Source organism: Heterodontus francisci, chromosome 1 (genome assembly GCF_036365525.1).
Source record: "Heterodontus francisci isolate sHetFra1 chromosome 1, sHetFra1.hap1, whole genome shotgun sequence".
Taxonomy (NCBI): domain Eukaryota; kingdom Metazoa; phylum Chordata; class Chondrichthyes; order Heterodontiformes; family Heterodontidae; genus Heterodontus; species Heterodontus francisci.
Genome location: NC_090371.1, coordinates 156,457,855 through 156,476,776, shown reverse-complemented (window position 1 = coordinate 156,476,776; position 18,922 = coordinate 156,457,855). Strand labels below are relative to the sequence as shown.

The window sequence follows — 18,922 nt, the reverse complement described above, 5'->3', positions numbered from 1 at the left end:
ATGTCAGAAATTTGCAGTCATGGATGCCTATTTAGAATTTAACTGTTAAGCAATTGTATAGGCTTAGGCACCAAATCTGAAAAAAATGAATAATTGTTTGCAAGTTTATATTGGTAGCAAAGATGCTGCCCGCAACACCATTCCAATTGGTGATAGAGGGCAGGAAACCCATCAAAATATTGAATCGACTCTGACATTCGACAATACATCTCTGTAGCCAAGAGGAGGCTACAATGAGGATGAGTTCCAATTTCCCCTAAAGTGTAATAACTGTGTCCGGTGCAAGTGATGGTCACTGCTTAGCCTGTGTGCAGACTCTCATTAATCAGTGGTTTTGTTTACTTGATGACTGCACAGGGTGCACACTCACAGTTGAAGAGTGCAATGACATTCAGTATTCTTTAGCAAATGTGTTCTGCTGTGGTTGGTTGCAAATTGATAGAATGTTATTGCAGTGAAACAGAAAATGAGAAAGTCATTCGCAAACTGCTGCACCAGAGCAGATAAACATCCTCTGAGCTTCACAGATTTCAGGACATTAAATAAAAGCTTAAAATGAGTGCAGCTACATGCTCATAAATTATGAAGCAGTGCTCTCTATTAGTGTAGTTTAATAATTTCACATGAGAATGGCAATTAATTCATCAAGGTTATGAAGTATACGTGCAGCCTCATACTTGCATGCATCATTAACATAATCAAGATCTTTTTTATTCCTGTGGAAAGATTAACCAGCTACAGTTTTTGCAGCAGGATGTTTTTATGTAGACATTGATTTGTGTGCAGTTATTCCATTACCGATACTAAATGTGCTGAACTATTTAATGAGATGTTCTGCAAGAAAGACTGAAAATTGACATTAAGATGTATTTTTAATTAAGGGCTTATCCTACTGAGGAATAGGCTTGCCTTATTTTCTGTAATGCTAAAGGATGCTTACTAGGGAGTTTTACAATGGTCCTATTTGATTCTACTAAAACAGGAGGGTAGGTTTTTAATTTTTTTATTCATTCGGGGATGTGGACATCACTGACTAGGCCAGCGTTTAATCCCCAACCCTAATTGCCCTTGAGAAGATGATGGTGAGCTGCCTTCTTGAACCGCTGCAGTCCTTGGGGTATAGATACACCAACAGTGCTGTTAGGAAGGGAGTTCCAGGATCTTGACCCAGCGACAGTGAAGGAACGGCGATATAATTCCAAGTCAGGATGGTGTATGGCTTGGAGGGGAACTTGCAGGTGGTGGTGTTTCCATTGCATCTGCTGCCTTTGTCCTTCTAGGTGGTAGAGGTTACAGGTTTGAAAGGTGCTGTCGATGAAGCCTTGGTGAGTTGCTGCAGTGCATTTTGTAAATGGTACACACTGCTGCCACTGTGCATCGATGGTGGAGGGAGTGAATGTTGAAGGTTGTGGATGGGGTACAAATCAAGTGGACTGCTTTGTCCTGGTTGGTGTCCAGCTTCTTGAGTGTTGTTGGAGCTGCACTCATCCAGACAAGTGGAGAATATTCCATCACACTCCTGACCTGTGCCTTGTAGATGGTGGACAGGCATTGGGGAGTCAGGAGGTGAGTTACTCGCCACAGAATTCCCAGCCTTTGACCTGCTCTTGTAACCACAGCATTTATTGGTCAATGGTGACCCCCAGGATGTTGATAGTGGGGAATGCAGCGATGGTAATGCCATTGAATATCAAGGGGAGATGGTTAGATTCTAGCTTGTTTGAGATGGTCATTGTCTGGCACTTGTGTGGTGCGAATGTTACTTGCCACTTATCAGCCCAAGCCTGGATGTTGTCCAGGTCTTGCTGCATATGGACACGGGCTGCTTCACTATCTGAGGAGTCGCGAATGGTGCTGAACGCTGTGCAATCATCAGTGAACATCTCCACTTCTGGCCTTATGATGGAGGGAAGGTCATTGATGAAGCAGCTGAAGACAGTTGGGCCTAGGACACTACCCTGAGGAACTCCTGCAGTGATGACCTGGGACTGAGATGATGGACCTCCAATAGCCACCACCATCTTCCTTTGTGCTCGGTATGATTCCAACTAGTGGAGAGTTTCCCCCCTGATTCCCATTGACTCCAGTTTTGCTAGGGCTGCTTGATGCCATATTCGGCCAAATGCTGCCTTGATATGAAGGGCAGTCACTCTCACCTCAGTTATGCCTGAATAACGGATATTCAGTGGGCATAACTGATCAAAAGAATGAGGGGAAATCTGTTCAAGCGTAGGTTATACGGTCAACTCATTTGCATGGATTTATACCATCTCGTGCACATTGATGGACAGAGGTGTATATACCTGTCAGTGACTTTGTGGAACTAATTACACAGGGTAAGTAGATTGCCTGGTGTAAAACTGTAGCATCTGCTGAAAGGGCATCCATTCTTAATTATAGGAATGGTACATTTAATGGTCTTAATGATCAACTGTGGCCTCTATTCCTCTTCCTCCATTTCCTGCCAGGCATGCTTTAATGTTGACCCTTTAATGTTGAACAGGGTCATCAAACAATGGATTGGAGTGTTGCTCTGCTCCAAACTTAGCCACAGACTTGGCTTCGACCGTTATTCTGCCAATCACAGGTTCTGCCAGGCACTTTTGTTACCCAAACAGCCTTTGCAAAAACGAAAATATCCATTAGAATTATTCGCACCCTTTGTAAATGCTAGCAACATTTTAATGCCCACATGCAGCTAATTACCTTTAAATGGCACATTCCTTTAAACTTACCCATTACATCTCATAAGCAGTCCTTGCATGTGTTTTTCTGCACCCCACTTCTGATAAGCATGGTTTAGCAGGCTGAATATAGGCCAGCAGATTGCCCGCACTATGTAACTGAAGCTGGCTTTGCTAAATCAGGCAGGATCAACACCAGGTGGGCATGTGTTAGTAACACTCAGTCTGGCTCACACAATGATTGGGAAAGCTACCATGTGAGACTGTATTAAAAAAGGTGATTATGTAATCTTTGTTCCCAGTCCTATGGAAGCTGGACTGTTTATATTGTGATGTGGAATCACAGATCTTCTGAGGAATGTCAGTACCAATGAGCACTCGACCTACACAAATTGTAGAACAAGATGGAAGCCAGTGGCAGCAGCTGCTAATGTTGCTGTTCCTGCACTGCCGCATTCGGAGTCACTGGGGAGCATCACTTCAGGAAGAAGTGGCAGCACTGCCTCATTTACCTCACAACATTGCTGCTGAAGTTAGGACTGCCACCAGTGACAATTACTCTTAAGATTAATGCAGCATGTCTCATCCTGCTGCGACAAGATGTGCCAGGAGGCAGCAAAAATACTTCAACTGATCTTTGGAGAAGCAGGAGCAATGAGTCCACATTAGAAGCTGTACCTTTCGTGAGGCCAACTAGACAGTAATCAGGAGTAGGAACTTTGTGGCCCATGGTGACCTAGGTCAGCAGTACCACCCTAATCACCATTCAGCCTGTGATTAGCTTACTCAGTGTGGGTTTAAAATTGGACCTTGGGCCTTCACTTTATGATTCGGTTACAATTGCTTTAGCAAGTGATTCACTGGGGAATGCCAAGCCTTGGAATTCCTTTTGATTGGCTATTTTTTGAAAATTTTTCCCACTAAAGGTAAGGAGCTCTTTTTTTTTTAGTTGCTTTGGGCTGGAATATGCTCTACTGTACTGCCTGAAATTGAGCAGAATAATGAGGAAAATTGGACAGGGAAATGTATCTGGATTATCCCCCAATTGTGGGTAAATGGGTTAACCAATCCCGGCTGACCCTGTCACATGTAAATGATTGTGAACAAATGTTACCCTGTTTTTGCCTAATTTGCCTCCTTTTGCTGCTGACACCACTGATCCCAGAGACCATTGGAGGTAGTGGTAGACCCTGAAGACTCGCAGAATCCCCTCTTGGAGGGAGAGGATCCAGCACTGGGCTCCTCTTGAGGCTCTTTGCCACTTCAGGCTGGACAATCAGCTCATGAAGAGCCTCTACTAAATTTTTAAAAAAAAAATCTCTGGTGGCGTTGGACTGGTAAGTAGAGGCCGCTCTTCTGTGGTGAAACTGTCTCAGAGGAGAATTCAGACTTTCAGCTGTTTTTGGCCAAACTTCTGCTGTAAAACCAGTTGCACTGAGAAAGTGACCTGTGATAGATTCACAATGACTGTGTTTCCCTGTGGGGAAGTGATTGACCTTTTCTTGATTCTCCTTCAACGTTGTATGGCTGTGTTCAGCAACTCCATGTTTTGGTCAGGAATGTAAATCGATGTCCCACCATTTTGTAGTGTAGCATTTTGATGTGGCACCACCACACAATCTGGAATAGCTTTACTTAAGTAGTAAGTTATGATTACATCACCGGACGTCCTGGTTTGGAGGAGTTGTTGATCCTAGTAGTGCAAGGGAAATACATTAATATACATTAGGTAAGAAGATAGGATCCCTGATGCATTGTGGATAACCACCATATCTGTACCTCACTCCCTCATTCAGTAACTCCTCCAAGTCACTTTTCACAATGATATTATCAGAACCCTACAAAAAAATGGTATTCTACATATCAATAAAAGACAAAAAATAAATCTGCCTTGTAACTATTTCAAATTTTTGACATGGCACTGACATCGAAAACCTCAGAAGCTGATGGAACGGGTTCCTGATAGGAAAGCCACATGGAGTGCCAAAGCTTAAGTGATTGTACTGGGTATGGGAAGATCCAAATCAAAATGTGGCTGAGGGTAGAGAGAAGAGTGAAATGGTGAGATCTTATGACGCCTGTAGTCAGCCGGGTTACACGGACTGACATATTGGCTGACTGTTGATCATACACCCCTTTTAGAAGGTCAGGTCAAGGATTGGCACAGGCTTGCAGTGAAGTCACTTACCTAGTATCTACATTAACTGGATGACTGCTAATCCTGAAGACTCGTAACATTGCAGTAAAGTGGGTGCACAGAAAACATTAGTATGCACAAGCCTTCCTGCTTAATTAGAACAGTCTTGAAGTGTTTTGCACTTACTCTCCATTTAGCACTTTACAGTATTTGAATGTCAGTTGTCCTGTTCCCTCAGGTGCTCATGTGCTGATGGCTTTGAAGGTGAAGTCTGTGCAGTAAATGTTGATGACTGTGAGGACAACGATTGTGAGAATAATTCCACCTGCATTGATGGGATCAATAACTACACTTGCCTCTGTCCACCTGAATATACAGGTAAGGGAACTAGGAGGTAGTAGCAATCTCAGTATTGCCAAAACAAACAAATGCATAGTAAAGAGACAAGGGTAAGATTATCTGCTTCTTTCAGTGTATAAAGCATAACGAGAAACTTGATCAAAGTTGCAGTGTTTCTTTTTCTGTTCAGTAATAAATTATATTAAAAATGCACCAGCATTTTCCTTGTTTTAATGTACACTGCTTGTTGTGCAATAACAAATTATTAAATGGCTACTTTTTATGTTTTCTCCTCACATTTTTTTACTCTGATTTGCTACTCTTTTCTCTTCTATCCTGAGGGCACTGACTCATGCTGGGATATGGTTCCACAGGCTGTGGCAACCCTCCAGTAACTCAACCACTGGCTTTTCTTCATGTGAGGCCAGTTGGAGTACCTTTGTCTATCACCACCCCAGTTGAGATCAGCTAATTTAACCTAGACCAGCGATGTAATCTAGAACATTCCTACTCTATCGCACACTTAAAATACACAATGGAACATATGTGTGTGCCAGAAAATTAAGTATTAGTTTGTAAATTGACAAGAATGCAGTAAGACTTACATCTGAAATTACTGTTTGCAATGTTAACATGTGAATGTAAACTGTCCCTTTTATGATAGGAGACAAAGTGTTCAGACACTGATATTGCAAACGGTAATTTCTAAACTTTAAATTCCTAAATGCTGAGGTATTTGACAGATGATTAAACCTGAAGGTAGTAATTTCACATTGTGTGTATTTTCTTTCAAATGTAATTTATGTAAAATATATTTTAAGCTCTGCACTAGTTCCTTGTGCCATCGGTATTCTGCCTAATTTGTTGGTTTGAATGGGAATTTATTAAAACTGGCCTCAGTCTAACAAGTAGTACTTTGCAAAGAAATGTTGCAGTTTAGCCCGTTGGCTTACTGCTGCAGAGTAAGTTTTTTAACATGACTTTACAGCACCAGAGCCATCTGGAGACTTGAGAGGCAGATGTCTGGATGACTTCTACCACTGAAGACGCACAGTATGAAATAATCTGATAAACTAAAGGACGATGCCAACAAACTACTTTGAGGTAGTTGTGCCACATGCACTAACCACAATCAAAAACAGAAGAACAAAGGCTTTAGTGTCGGAACTCTGTGTCGCTTTGTTTCCACTGTGTATTTTCTTTGGAATACTGTGATCCAGTTTCCTTTGGGCATAAGAAACCTACCACATATATATGGTGGATTGAGAGGGAATAGAGCTGAAAGCATGCATGATATGGAATGCTGCCTGCTTTATTTCACAATATGGCATTCCCAATGGTGTGCTTAGCGATGGAAATTTTCAGATTTGTTCCTGATTTCAGGTGCTTTAAGTCAGTATTTCAGTTTTGTCTTTTAAAATGAAATATTAAAAATATTCTATTACATACAATGCACCAAATGAAATAGTAAATTGGAAGTGAGAAGTGTTTAGATTCATTGTCAATATAGCTTTCTCTACATGAGCATTCAGAGTCATAGAGTTATACAGCACAGAAACAGGCCCTTCGGCCCATCGTGTCTGTGCCGGCCATCAAGCACCTAACTATTCTAATCCCAGTTATTTCCAGATTTTTCTTAAATATTCTGTCCGGCCTATCTATCGTAGTTACTGCAACTATTGTAGATCTCTCATGCAAATACTTTCGAGTATGATAAAAAATCAGGTTTTCATACTAGTACTATATTAAAAGGAAAAATGAAATAAAAACAAGAAATGCTGGAACCACTCAGCAGTCTGGCAGCATCTGTGGAGAGAGAAGCAGAGTTAACGTTTCGGGTCAGTGACCCTTCTTCGGAACTGACAAATATTAAAAATGTCACAGGTTATAAGCAAGTGAGGTGGGGGTGGGGCAAGAGATAACAAAGGAGAAGATGCAGATTGGACAAGGCCACATAGCTGACCAAAAGGTCATGGAACAAAGGCAAACAATATGTTAATGGTGTGTTGAAAGACAAAGCATTAGTACAGAATAGGTGTTAACGGACTGAATATTGAACAGCAGCAAGTGCAAACATGAAAAAAAACAGTGGGTAAGCAAACTGAGCAAACTAAGATGAAATGAAATAAATGCAAAAAAAAGGTTGTAAGCAATGTAAAAAAGAAAAAAGAAGAAAAAAGAAAAAATAACTAAAAATGAAAGTAAAATGGGGGACTGTCATGCTCTGAAATTATTGAACTCAATGTTCAGTCCGGCAGGCTGTAGTGTGCCTAATCGGTAAATGAGATGCTGTTCCTCGAGCTTGCGTTGATGTTCACTGGAACACTGCAGCAATCCCAGGACAGAGATGTGAGCATGAGAGTAGGGAGGAGTGTTGAAATGGCAAGCAACCGGAAGCTCAGGGTCCTGCCTGCGGACTGAGCGGAGGTGTTAGACAAAACGGTCACCCAGTCTGCGCTTGGTCTCCCCAATGTAGAGGAGACCACATTGTGAGCAGCGAGTACAGTATACTATATTGAAAGAAGTACAAGTAAATTGCTGCTTCACCTGAAAGGAGTGTTTGGGGCCTGGGATAGTGAGGAGAGAGGAGGTAAATGGGCAGGTATTACACCTCCTGCGATTGCAGGGGAAGGTGCCATGGGATGGGGACGAGGTGGTGGGGGTAATGGAGGAGTGGACCAGGGTGTCGCAGAGGGAATGATCCCTTCGGAATGCTGACAGGGGAAGGGAGGGGTAGATGCGTTTGGACGTCCAATCGCTCTACACCTCCATCCCCCACCAGGATGGTTTGAGGGCTCTCCGCTTCTTCCTGGAACAGATGCCCAACCAGTCCCCATCCACCACCACACTCTTCCGCCTGGCTGAACTTGTTCTCACATTGAACAACTTCTCCTTCAACTCCATGCACTTCCTTCAAGTAAAAGGTGTCGCTATGGGTACCCGCATGGGTCCTAGTTATGCCTGTCTTTTTGTGGGATATGTCGAGCATTCTTTGTTCCAGTCCTACTCAGGCCCCCTCCCCCAACTCTTTTTCTGGTACATTGATGACTGTATCGGTGCCATTTCCTGCTCCCGCCTCGAACTGGAAAACTTTATCAACTTTGCTTCTAATTTCCACCTTTCTCTCACCTTTACATGGTCCATCTCTGACACTTCCCTTCCCTTCCTCGACTTCTCTGTCTCCATCTCTGGGGATAGGTTGTCTACTAATATCCATTATAAGCCCACCGACTCCCACAGCTACCTCGACTACACTTCTTCACGCCCTACCTCCTGTAAGGACTCCATTCCATTCTCCCAGTTTCTCCGTCTTCGACGCATCTGCTCTGATGATGCTACCTTCCATGACGGTGCTTCTGGTATGACCTTTTTCCTCAACCGAGGATTCCCCCCCACTGTTGTTGACAGGGCCCTCAACCGTATCCGGCCCATTTCCCGTACCTCTGCCCTCAACCCTTCCCCTCCCTCCCAGAACCGTGACAGGGTTCCCCTTGTCCTCACTTTCCACCCCATCAGCCTCCATATCCAAAGGATCATCCTCCGCCATTTCCGCCACCTCCAGTGTGATGCCACTACCAAACGCATCTTCCCCTCCCTTCCCCTGTCAGCATTCCGAAGGGATCGTTCCCTCTGCAACACCCTGGTCCACTCCTCCATTACCCCCACCACCTCGTCCCCATCCCATGGCACCTTCCCCTGCAATCGCAGGAGGTGTAATACCTGCCCATTTACCTCCACTCTCCTCACTATCCCAGGCCCCAAACACTCCTTTCAGGTGAAGTAGCGATTTACTTGTACGTCTTTCAATGTAGTATACTGTATTCGCTGCTCACAATGTAGTCTCCTCTACATTGGGGAGACCAAGCGCAGACTGGGTGACCGTTTTGCGGAACACCTCTGCTCAGTCCGCAAGCAGGACCCTGAGCTTCTGGTTGCTTGCCATTTCAACACTCCCCCCTGCTCTCATGCTCACATCTCTGTCCTGGGATTGCTGCAGTGTTCCAGTGAACATCAACGCAAGCTCGAGGAACAGCATCTCATTTACCGATTAGGCACACTACAGCCTGCCGGACTGAACATTGAGTTCAATAATTTCAGAGCATGACAGCCCCCCATTTTACTTTCATTTTTAGTTATTTTTTCTTTTTCCTTCTTTTTTCTTTTTTACATTGCTTACAACCTTTTTTTTGCATTTATTTCATTTCATCTTAGTTTGTTCAGTTTGCTTACCCACTGTTTTTTTTTCATGTTTGTACTTGCTGCTGTTCAATATTCAGTCCTTTAACACCTATTCTGTACTAAAAACAAGAAATGCTGGAACCACTCAGCAGGTCTGGCAGCATCTGTGAAAAGAGAAGCAGAGTTAACGTTTCGGGTCAGTGACTCTTCTTCGGAACCTATTCTGTACTAATGCTTTGTCTTTCAACACACCATTAACATATTGTTTGCCTTTGTTCCATGACCTTTTGGTCAGCTATGTGGCCTTGTCCAATCTGCATCTTCTCCTTTGTTATCTCTTGCCCCACCCCCACCTCACTTGCTTGTAACCTGTGACATTTTTAATATTTGTCAGTTCCGAAGAAGGGTCACTGACCCGAAACGTTAACTCTGCTTCTCTCTCCACAGATGCTGCCAGACCTGCTGAGTGGTTCCAGCATTTCTTGTTTTTATTTCAGATTTCCAGCATCTGCAGTATTTTGCTTTTATTAAAAAGAAAAATCCAGCTCGTGGATCCTCCTGAGATTGCAGCTGTTGTTACCCATGACCCTTTGCTCTGGTCCCAGGCTCTGAGGCTAAAAATCCAAGGTCCTTTTGTTACACTACTGCCATAAGTCCAGAATAGCCAGAATTAGGCCAGAACCTAGATATTTTGGGCTGACCTTTTCCACAGTTTCTGCCGAACCTTGTTTGAGGCAAAGTTTGTTCCCTTCCCAAACAAGAGCACTGGAGTTAGAGGGCACATGGCCGAGGAGGAAACTTCTAGGCAGCCATTTCCTTGACTTACCCAAACAGCACAAGGCCTGTAGGCCAAGCACAAGGCAGCATACCACCCTGCCGGCTAGTGTATATGGGAACTACCTGGCTGGTGTCCCCAAAGATTGAGCAATTTCTAGCAATACTTTTTGACTACTTATGAAAAGGGCCAATAGGATAGTGAGGACATCGTTCAGAGGGAGCTGGGATTCCACCTACCCCTTCCCCTCCTCACCACCCCCTCTACCCACAGAGTAGGCATCCCACATTGGATTTTCTGCCCTGCCCCCATAGGAGGCACCACTAGTGCCCAGATTATGTAAAGAAGGTAACCTTCCCCTGACCCTGCACACTTTGGTGGGGTCAATGTCAAAGGTCACTGGCAGGCATATCCCAGTAATTATGCCAATATAAACTGCCTGCGGATTTTCAGGACATATAAATTAGGCAGTTTCCACATAATGTAGCTGGAGCACCATAGAAGGGGAGATTGCTTTAGAGGAAATAAATAAAATGTTGGCATTGAGGATCCCATATTCCATTGCGTGGATCCCACTCTGATGCCAGAAAATCATATTGTCACACAACAGGCAGCCCTTCACCGATGTGCCTCATATTCTGTCCCTTACACTTCCAGGATATCATGAGCAACCTAACTGGAACACCAGAATATGATGCAGCTTCATGTCATCCAGTGAGGGAAGCTCATTTGTAGCAGTTGAGCAGCGCTGGCACCAGTGCTTGGTGCTTGAAGGTCCATGATGTAATTTTGCTGTAGCTTTATTCAGTTAAGAAGAGATTCAATTAAGTATGTCAGAATATTTACGTTATTTAGTTGTGTAACCGTCAACAAGGAAAAGACGTTTGCCAAACACCTCTTTGTGAAGGTCAAGTCCTTTTAAGGAGATCACATCTAAAACATGATATGCATAGCTTGATCTTATTGAATGGTGGAGCAGGCTCGAAGGGCTGAATAGCCTACTCCAGCTCCTATTTCTTATGTTCGTGTGTTCCTCCAATTGATGGGGTAATCTTGACTTTGAGTGGTAATGTAAACTGGGCGATATTCATTCAGCTGGTCATTATACACCAAGCCCAATTTTCATTTCAAATTTCAATTACAGTATCACCCAAATTCGGAATTTATTAATTAACAGTTATTAAATGTTCTAATCCAATATGATATGACAAGCTCTTTTCCTAGACACTGACTCCATGATTCCTCCCTAGCTATGGTCTGAACTTGGCTGTTCACAGCCTCAGCATCTTACTTGACTATGCGCTAAGATTCTGACTCCATATCCTCTCCATTCCCAATACTACTTCCACCTCTGTTACATTGTCCGACTCCTCAATGCCTCAGCTTAGCTGCTGCTGAAACCCTCAGCCATGCCTTTGTTACCTTCAGACATAACTATTTCAGTGCTCTCCTGGCTGACCACCCACCCCCTCCACACCACAATAAAAACTTGAGTTCATCCAAAACTCTGCTCTCTGGTGAACAGGACTTGGTGTGAGTTAGGATACAATCACCCCTATACTTGCTGACCTACATTGGCTCCCAATATAGCAGCACTTCAATTTTTTTTAAAAAATTCTTTCATGGGGTGTGGGCGTCACTGGCAAGACCAGCATTTGTTGCCTATCCCGATTTGCCCTTGATAACTGAGTGGATTGCTAGGCTATTTAATAGTCAACTACATTGCTGTGGATCTGGAGTCACATGTCAGCCAAACCAGTCAAGGACAGCAGATTTCTTTCCCTAAAGGACATTAGTGAACCGGCGACGGGAGAAGGAAATCTAGCCCTCCCTTTCTTTAGGTTGGTCTTTAAAACCTACTTCTTTGACCAAGCTTTTGGTCACCTGTCCTGATATCTTTCAGTGAGTGGCTCGTGACAAATATTGTCCAATACAACTCTTGTGAAGCGCCTTATGACTTTTTAAATTATATTAAAGGCACTATGTAAATGCAAGTCGTTATTGTTGTTCAAGCCAATGGAGCTGCAGCTGCATTAATTGTTAGCCACTCAGCAAAATGTTGCTGCGCAATGGGATATTAAAGTTATTGCGGAAAGGGAGAGAGTAACATGCTACTAATTATTCCTTGACAACTATTAACTCTGGGTCCAAGAACATAGTCGATAGTGTCACTATTGTTAGTCAGTGGTGACTAGCTTAAACCTGTTCTGTGTGTTTTGTCAACTCATTTCTATGGCATTAGGAGTTTTGTCAACAGATGAAGAAATAACAACTAGTTGTGGAATTTCCTGTCATCTGGTGAACACATGGAACCAGAAAACCGAATGATTGATGTCTGCCACTAATTAAACCAGCTAATTTCATTTACTGGCCTGATACAATAATTTGCCAGCACCAGTTAAGCACACTCGCTATTACAAACTCTGAATATCTAGGCTTATTTTAAAGGTGAGATTTTGGAGTTTGTCAACATATTTCTACTACTTTGTACCTCTGCAGTTTCGTCCTAAAAATCAGTCATTAGAATAAGGAAAGTCCTCTCTCCCAATAGTTCAGTGGGTAGATGCACATCCCAGTGTGTTACTGAGTAAATACAGGCCAGAAAGGACTTAGTTTGGATTCCTGGTCTGTGCTGAGTCATCCAATCTCAACCAGTTGGTAGTTGTGGTGTTACAGTTCACCTCAGTTCCACCAAGTAAGGGAGAGGAAAAATCAGCTAAAGCTCTTGCTCCAGATCTAGGGAACTATTGCTGAGAAGTGCATGCATGTGGATATCAGGGGATGACAGGATCAGGCTGAACTGTGATGATCTCCACAGTCAAATATCCTGCTGATACTCATTGCCCAGGCACACACATGGCAATAGGTCCCTTGGCCAGGGTACTGTTGGGCAGCCAATGCCTACAGAATCATATCCAAACAGCAATCAGTGCTATCAGGAAAAGAGGGGAGCAAATTGAGGGTGAGAAATGGATTTAAAATGAAGAAAAAACAAAATAGTTAATAAACTACACTATGATGATTGCTTCATGAGGATAGGACCACTGTGATCTCCAAGGAAGTCTGTGACCCCGGCAGAGGGTGCAGCTCTGATGAAAGGAGCATAAAAAATAAAAGAAGGCAGAGAAATCAAACAGGGAAATAGAAATACAGAGAGGTGAATGAAAGCATTAGATAGTTACTAAGCTGCTATTTTTTCTGCTGCATTTATTGTTCCAGTGTATTGAAAAAGAATAAACTCAGAAAATCTCTTGTTTCTTCTATCTCTTGTCACTACAAGCTGCTAATCTGAATGAGGTGGAAAAAGGTCAGTCGCAGTCTGTTTCTCCCTTTTTCTCTTTCCCACGAGCTGTTAGACTCGGATCTTTTTTTCTTCTTCCTGTCACCTGCTTGTTCCTTGGAAATGAGGTGCATGATTTCCATCCCCACCTCCCGACACTACTGTCATTTTTCCTTGTTATTTTGAAAGCATTATGGTGAGGTAGATGAGGATACCAAGTCAAGCTGCACTTCTTCAGCAAATAGTCAATTAATTACCTTTGAAAGATAAGTGGATCTCATCCTCAAGATGTGCTAAAAATCATCTGCCAGTTTAAAAACTGCATCCCTCTTGATACTACCTTATACAGAAACATAATCATAGTAGTACCAGCCCCCATTCAACTCACTTTTTTACATGCTGTGTATTGCATCAGTCAAATAGATGGATATGATTCAATTGTGAAACATCTGCTGCATTGAAATGTGGTATTGTTATTGAGGTAGCAAATTTCATTCCTTATGCCATAATTATAGAGAGTGGTACTGCTTAATGGGGCCTGTGTGGGGCTCCATCCTGTGTCACTTGCTGATCTTTTAACGTAGATTAGTACACCTCACCTCTGGCAAAACAAACTGGAACCAAGTAAGATAAATAACGCAATTATCAGACATTCACCAGGAACTAGACGGGAGCAGAATGTATAAAATATTAGCCATCCAGATCAAAATAAAGAACAGGATGCATAATGACATAATTATAGCATCCACATGAGAAATGAAATAAGATGGCAATAAAAATCACACAATGTGTCTCGAGGGTAAGCAGCTAAAATATACATGATATCCTCAATGTCCATTATTATGGAGCTGAATCCAAATCAGTCAATAAATATCTTTGCAGTTTATGTGACACTGCAGTATTGCAGAGATAATAATCTGTGCATTAATCTAATCGAGAGCAGAGTTGGGTTTAATACTCAATGCAATACTAAAAGAACACTCTGTCCTGTCATACAGGTCGAATAGGATCATGGGCTTCCATCTATACCCATACATGCTGATAATATGCTGATCCTACCCTCCAATTGCCCAGTTGTTCCATTTGCGGGTTAATTCAGTGCCCCTGGTACAAACTGTGCTCCTTATGGTTGGCACATTGCCTGTTCAATACAATTCACTAAATAGGGCTGCACATAGGTCAGATCCTGTTTTAAAGTCAGTTTTCAGTAACTCCATGCAGATTTATTTTCGGTAAGGGTTACACAAAATGGCAAGCCAAGGAACTGTTTAAATAAAATGTGCTTTTTTCAGGACATTGTTCCAATTATACTTAATATTTAATGCAGGACACTACCTTTTAGAATGGTAATTTTACATTGCATGATGCTAATGAACACTGCAGTAATCTGCACCTGATGGATAGTTGTCACCTGCATGACTCTTGCTGTTGTTTTTCCTTATGCATGCAGTGATGTTTCCCCACAGGCACCAGAGATAAACATTCGATACCATTTCTCCTGACTGCAATTTCTTCTCCAACTCCTTTTTTCTGATCAATTCATCTTTTTTTGAGTAGTTTTTTTTGTGCTAATCAAGAGTATAAGGGTTATCAGTGGTTGGAAAGGGAGCCTAGAGTCAACATCAGAGCCCCTTCCATCATCTGTTAAGTGAGACTGCTGGATTATGGGCAGTTTAGGAAATGGGTGAGAATGCTCCAAATCATTTCACTTAGGATCCTTCTAGTCAGCAGAGTGAGAGAGAGGAGCCAAAACATGATATTCTGCATGATGTGGGTGGTCTCATTACATCAACTCAGCAGCTGATAAAAAATGAATGTAGTAAAATGTGGCACAAAAGCAATTGTGTGAAACTACACTCTTGACTGTGGAATGAAGAATCTTCTTTTAATGTAGCTAATGTGCCAACATAAAATTTGTATTGGCAACAGCAGGTGAAATAATCACGGTGGATTTGCATTAAAATTGATGTACGTAGGCAGGGACCAGAGGCTTCAGGGGAAACTTTTTTCTGGATAATTTTACTTCAGATTGAGTACAAAATGGATTTCCCATTTTATGCACACACTGACTTCCTAAAATTATCACCAAGAGAAGTTTCACTCCTTTGCCTTCCCTTTTAAAAGCAAATCAGCACTTATGGAGCTTAATAATGTTGTACTGGTGGTGCAGAAAACAAATAAAGCATTTCTGCTCCTTACAGCTATATTTTTTCATATTCAAACATAGAAAAAAGACTACTTTAAATTGTATCAGTGATATACTAGGTGTATCTTACTGGTTCCATGAAAATTGCATCAATTTGTGTTGTCCACAAACCATTAATATAGGTAGGTATGGATTAGAAATTCTTGAAGTGCCAGTATTTCACCTGAGTTATTTCCCACATCTCACTGGTAAAATTAACAGCGTGCTGTGTTACAGATGTTGGAACAATGTACTTGCCTGATGGTAGAAATGTGTGCTGCAACAGGCTGTGTCTCCCTCAGGAATAAGACCCCTTTGAAATCGGAAAGAAAGATCAGGACTCAAAAAATCTGCGGGCCAGCGATCTTGAAAATTACATCGGGATCATGCCCCACTGGAATATGTGAGGTCGGGGGAATGTCACCAAATTTGCATATCCTGGCAGTTACTTGCGTCACTCGAAGCGTGTCTAAAGCTCCTGCCTTGTGCAGAAGGCTCAAATTGTGAGGTAGGGGTCCAGGTCCTGGGCAGGAGGGATGGAGCTGTCAGGCTCCTTCCTCTCAAAATGTTTTTGATTTTGCTGCAGTGCTCCCTTAGGAAGAGAGCAGCTCTAAAAAATAAATTATTCCAGGCCTTGATCCCGGCCTGTGTACCCCCAGGTGAGGCCCCTTCCACCAGAGACGTGGCTGATATCACTGTTTTCACCATGTGTATCACTGCCAGGGATATACTAGACCCCAGTTGAGGGCTGAAATCATGGGAATGCCTGATGCAGGTAATCCCCGGCCCTGTTGCTTTGATGCCACTGACCTGGTAAGGGGCATGTGTAAGCTCCGCCCTTACAAGGCCCATTGCAATTCTAGTTTATGCCAGGACCTGGCTTATTCATGTCTTAACCCATTTTGTGGTCTTTCTGACACACTTCTACAGGGGGCCCTGTGGAAGAGCACTGGCACAAGTAAGGATTTTTGGTCGCCAGCTGCTTTCTGTGCTCATCAAGATGAAGATGATCAGTTCCGACGAATAGTAGTCTGGTTTGGGTTGGATAATTAGTCCCAAAAGTGAATTGACAATTGTTACAACCAGGTGCAAAAGGTGTCTAGGGGTCTGTTACTATCTTCACTTGGTCTTATTGTAACAGGGTTTAATTTTAAACACACTGTGTTTTGAGCTCCCCTTTTTGTGAATCCTTGTTCACAGTTTTTCAATTATAAACCAAAGAAACCAATTCACACAGGCTTTCTTTGGTTTAAAGAAAAAAGATGGAATTTTATTAAAACTTAAAACTTAAACTCTAATACAGTTCACACCTAGGGATATGCGACGCGCCCAGGCTAGCATGTGCACGCGATACACACATGCAAATAGGGACAGAAAGAGAAGAAAAGATAAGTAGAACAGTTTGAGGCAATATCTTGTTACTGCTCCTCGAACTCACTGTAATCCTTGATTGAAGATATGGTCTTGCATTTCGCTGGGGCCCAGTATTCGTCTTAAACATTGTTCACGTAGGCGACTGTTCTCTCTTTGAGTTTATGTGTCTTCACAAGATTCAGTTCTGTGAGAAAGAAGAAGGCAGGCAGACAAGAGAGGAGATGTTCTCATTCCATGAGCACACGACGTTCTCTGTTCCAATTCCTTTGGTGGAAATTCAAATTCAAAAAAACTCCCAGGTTGCCCAGCAGGTTAGTCATGTGACTAGCTCCTTATATGGAATAGTCTCTTCAAAATCCTTTGTTGGAAGTTCAAATTCTCTGCAACAGCCAGTTAGTCATGTGACTAAAACTGGTCTGACCATTTTTGTGTATCAGGGAAGTAACCACTGGGTCCCTTTAGTTCCAACATTGCTAGTTCTATGCAAGTGTCCTTCCAGTCAGGGTCTTGCAATTTTAAGTTTTAATGTTCCTGTGGTGAACTCATGGGTGCCTCAGACTTGGCAGATGGGGGGGTTGCCTGACACCGCCACACCCAGGGGAATCAAATGCGATTTGAAGAAAAATGGCACATTTCATTACTGAGTTTGAGAGAAATATAAGATACAGGAAGAAAACCATGCATTTCTCTCATTCATTTCCATTCATTCACCAATCTTAAAGCTCATTAAAAATGATCTGTTCTGGGTGCCAGGGCTGCTTTAATTTCCCTTTTTTTTCCCTCAGGGATGTTAGTAGGGGAGTGGACCTACCCTGAACTCCCTGATTCATGCAAAGACTTTTGGCTTCAGGGGATGGGTGGTTCCCTTTTCCTCTGACTGTGGGGGAAGAATCTTTGTTACTGTCCCCTTTGTTCTCTGGGACACTCCTACCTGCAGGTGTTTGTGCAGACTTAACTGCATTCTCCTGTGACACTTTGACTAGGTGAAGCATCACCCTCACGGTTTCGGTGCCCCCTAGAGGTCTCTCTTTGTCTCTGCAGTTTCCTGTAAATGCTGTTAGCAACTCTGGTGGGGTGCTTCTAGAGTCTGCATTCACATAGGAGGATGTGGGGTCTAACTTTTCACATTTTTCTGGGTTGATTGACCAGACAGTAGGGGTTTTCATCCGGGATTGTTCCCAGACTTCCTTTAACCTGCCCTCCTGGTCACTTTTTCCACTTCTCTTTCTAAACTTTTGCCAGCCATGTGCCCGCCCGCCCCCTTTTGTTCTTGGCGGGAGTCTCTTACAGTTCACCAGCCCTCTGCTGGAGGGTCCTCCTAACACCGGTACAGGATTTAGGGGTGCAGGTTTCACTAGAGGTGGGGGTTTCCCCTCAACCTGGCACATGTGGCAACTCCTGCAGTACTCCACCACACCTTTGTGGAGTTTTGGTCAGTCAGACTGCTGCCTTATGCGGTTTTGGTCTTTCGTATACCGGCATGTACAGCCATTGTAGTCTCGTGGGCCCTTCTTAATACTTCTCCCCGGTACCTCTGTGGCACCACTAACTGGTGAACTACTGTCCACTTCTGGCCCTCAGGTCTGTGAGGAGGACTCCATTTCCTCATTAGTACCTCATTCTTTAAATAGTAGCAGTCAGGGACTCCCTCTGCTTCACTTTCAGACTGGGCAGCCTGTGCTAACTCTCACAAAACTGGGTTGGCTCGCTGAGCCTCAGCTAGGGAAAATCCATTTAATTCATTCCCTGGGTCTCTTAATTTTCCAAAGAAAGTCTCGGGCAGGCAGACCTCATGGTTATTTACCTGCAGTGCCAATGCAGTTTCCTCTGGGGGAACTGGTTTGATCATGGCCTGATCCACTACACATTCAGGGAAACTGCAGGAGACCGTCTCCTGCCACTGCCCTGTCTCTCTGACCTCCTGTGGTCTTTCTTTCACTAATGGGGGTGCTACCCCTTCACCCCCACC

At 43.2% G+C, this 18,922-nt stretch overlaps 1 protein-coding gene across 1 annotated transcript in view; it reads left to right on the top strand.

The window, feature by feature from the left end:
• The window catches only part of slit2 (slit homolog 2 (Drosophila)), a 503,804-nt gene that overhangs the window by 455,207 nt on the left and 29,675 nt on the right, over positions 1–18,922 (top strand). The window contains exon 28 of the mRNA XM_068037597.1: positions 5,060–5,199. Coding sequence (XP_067893698.1) covers positions 5,060–5,199 — 140 coding nt within the window. The remainder of the gene's footprint in view (positions 1–5,059; positions 5,200–18,922) is intronic.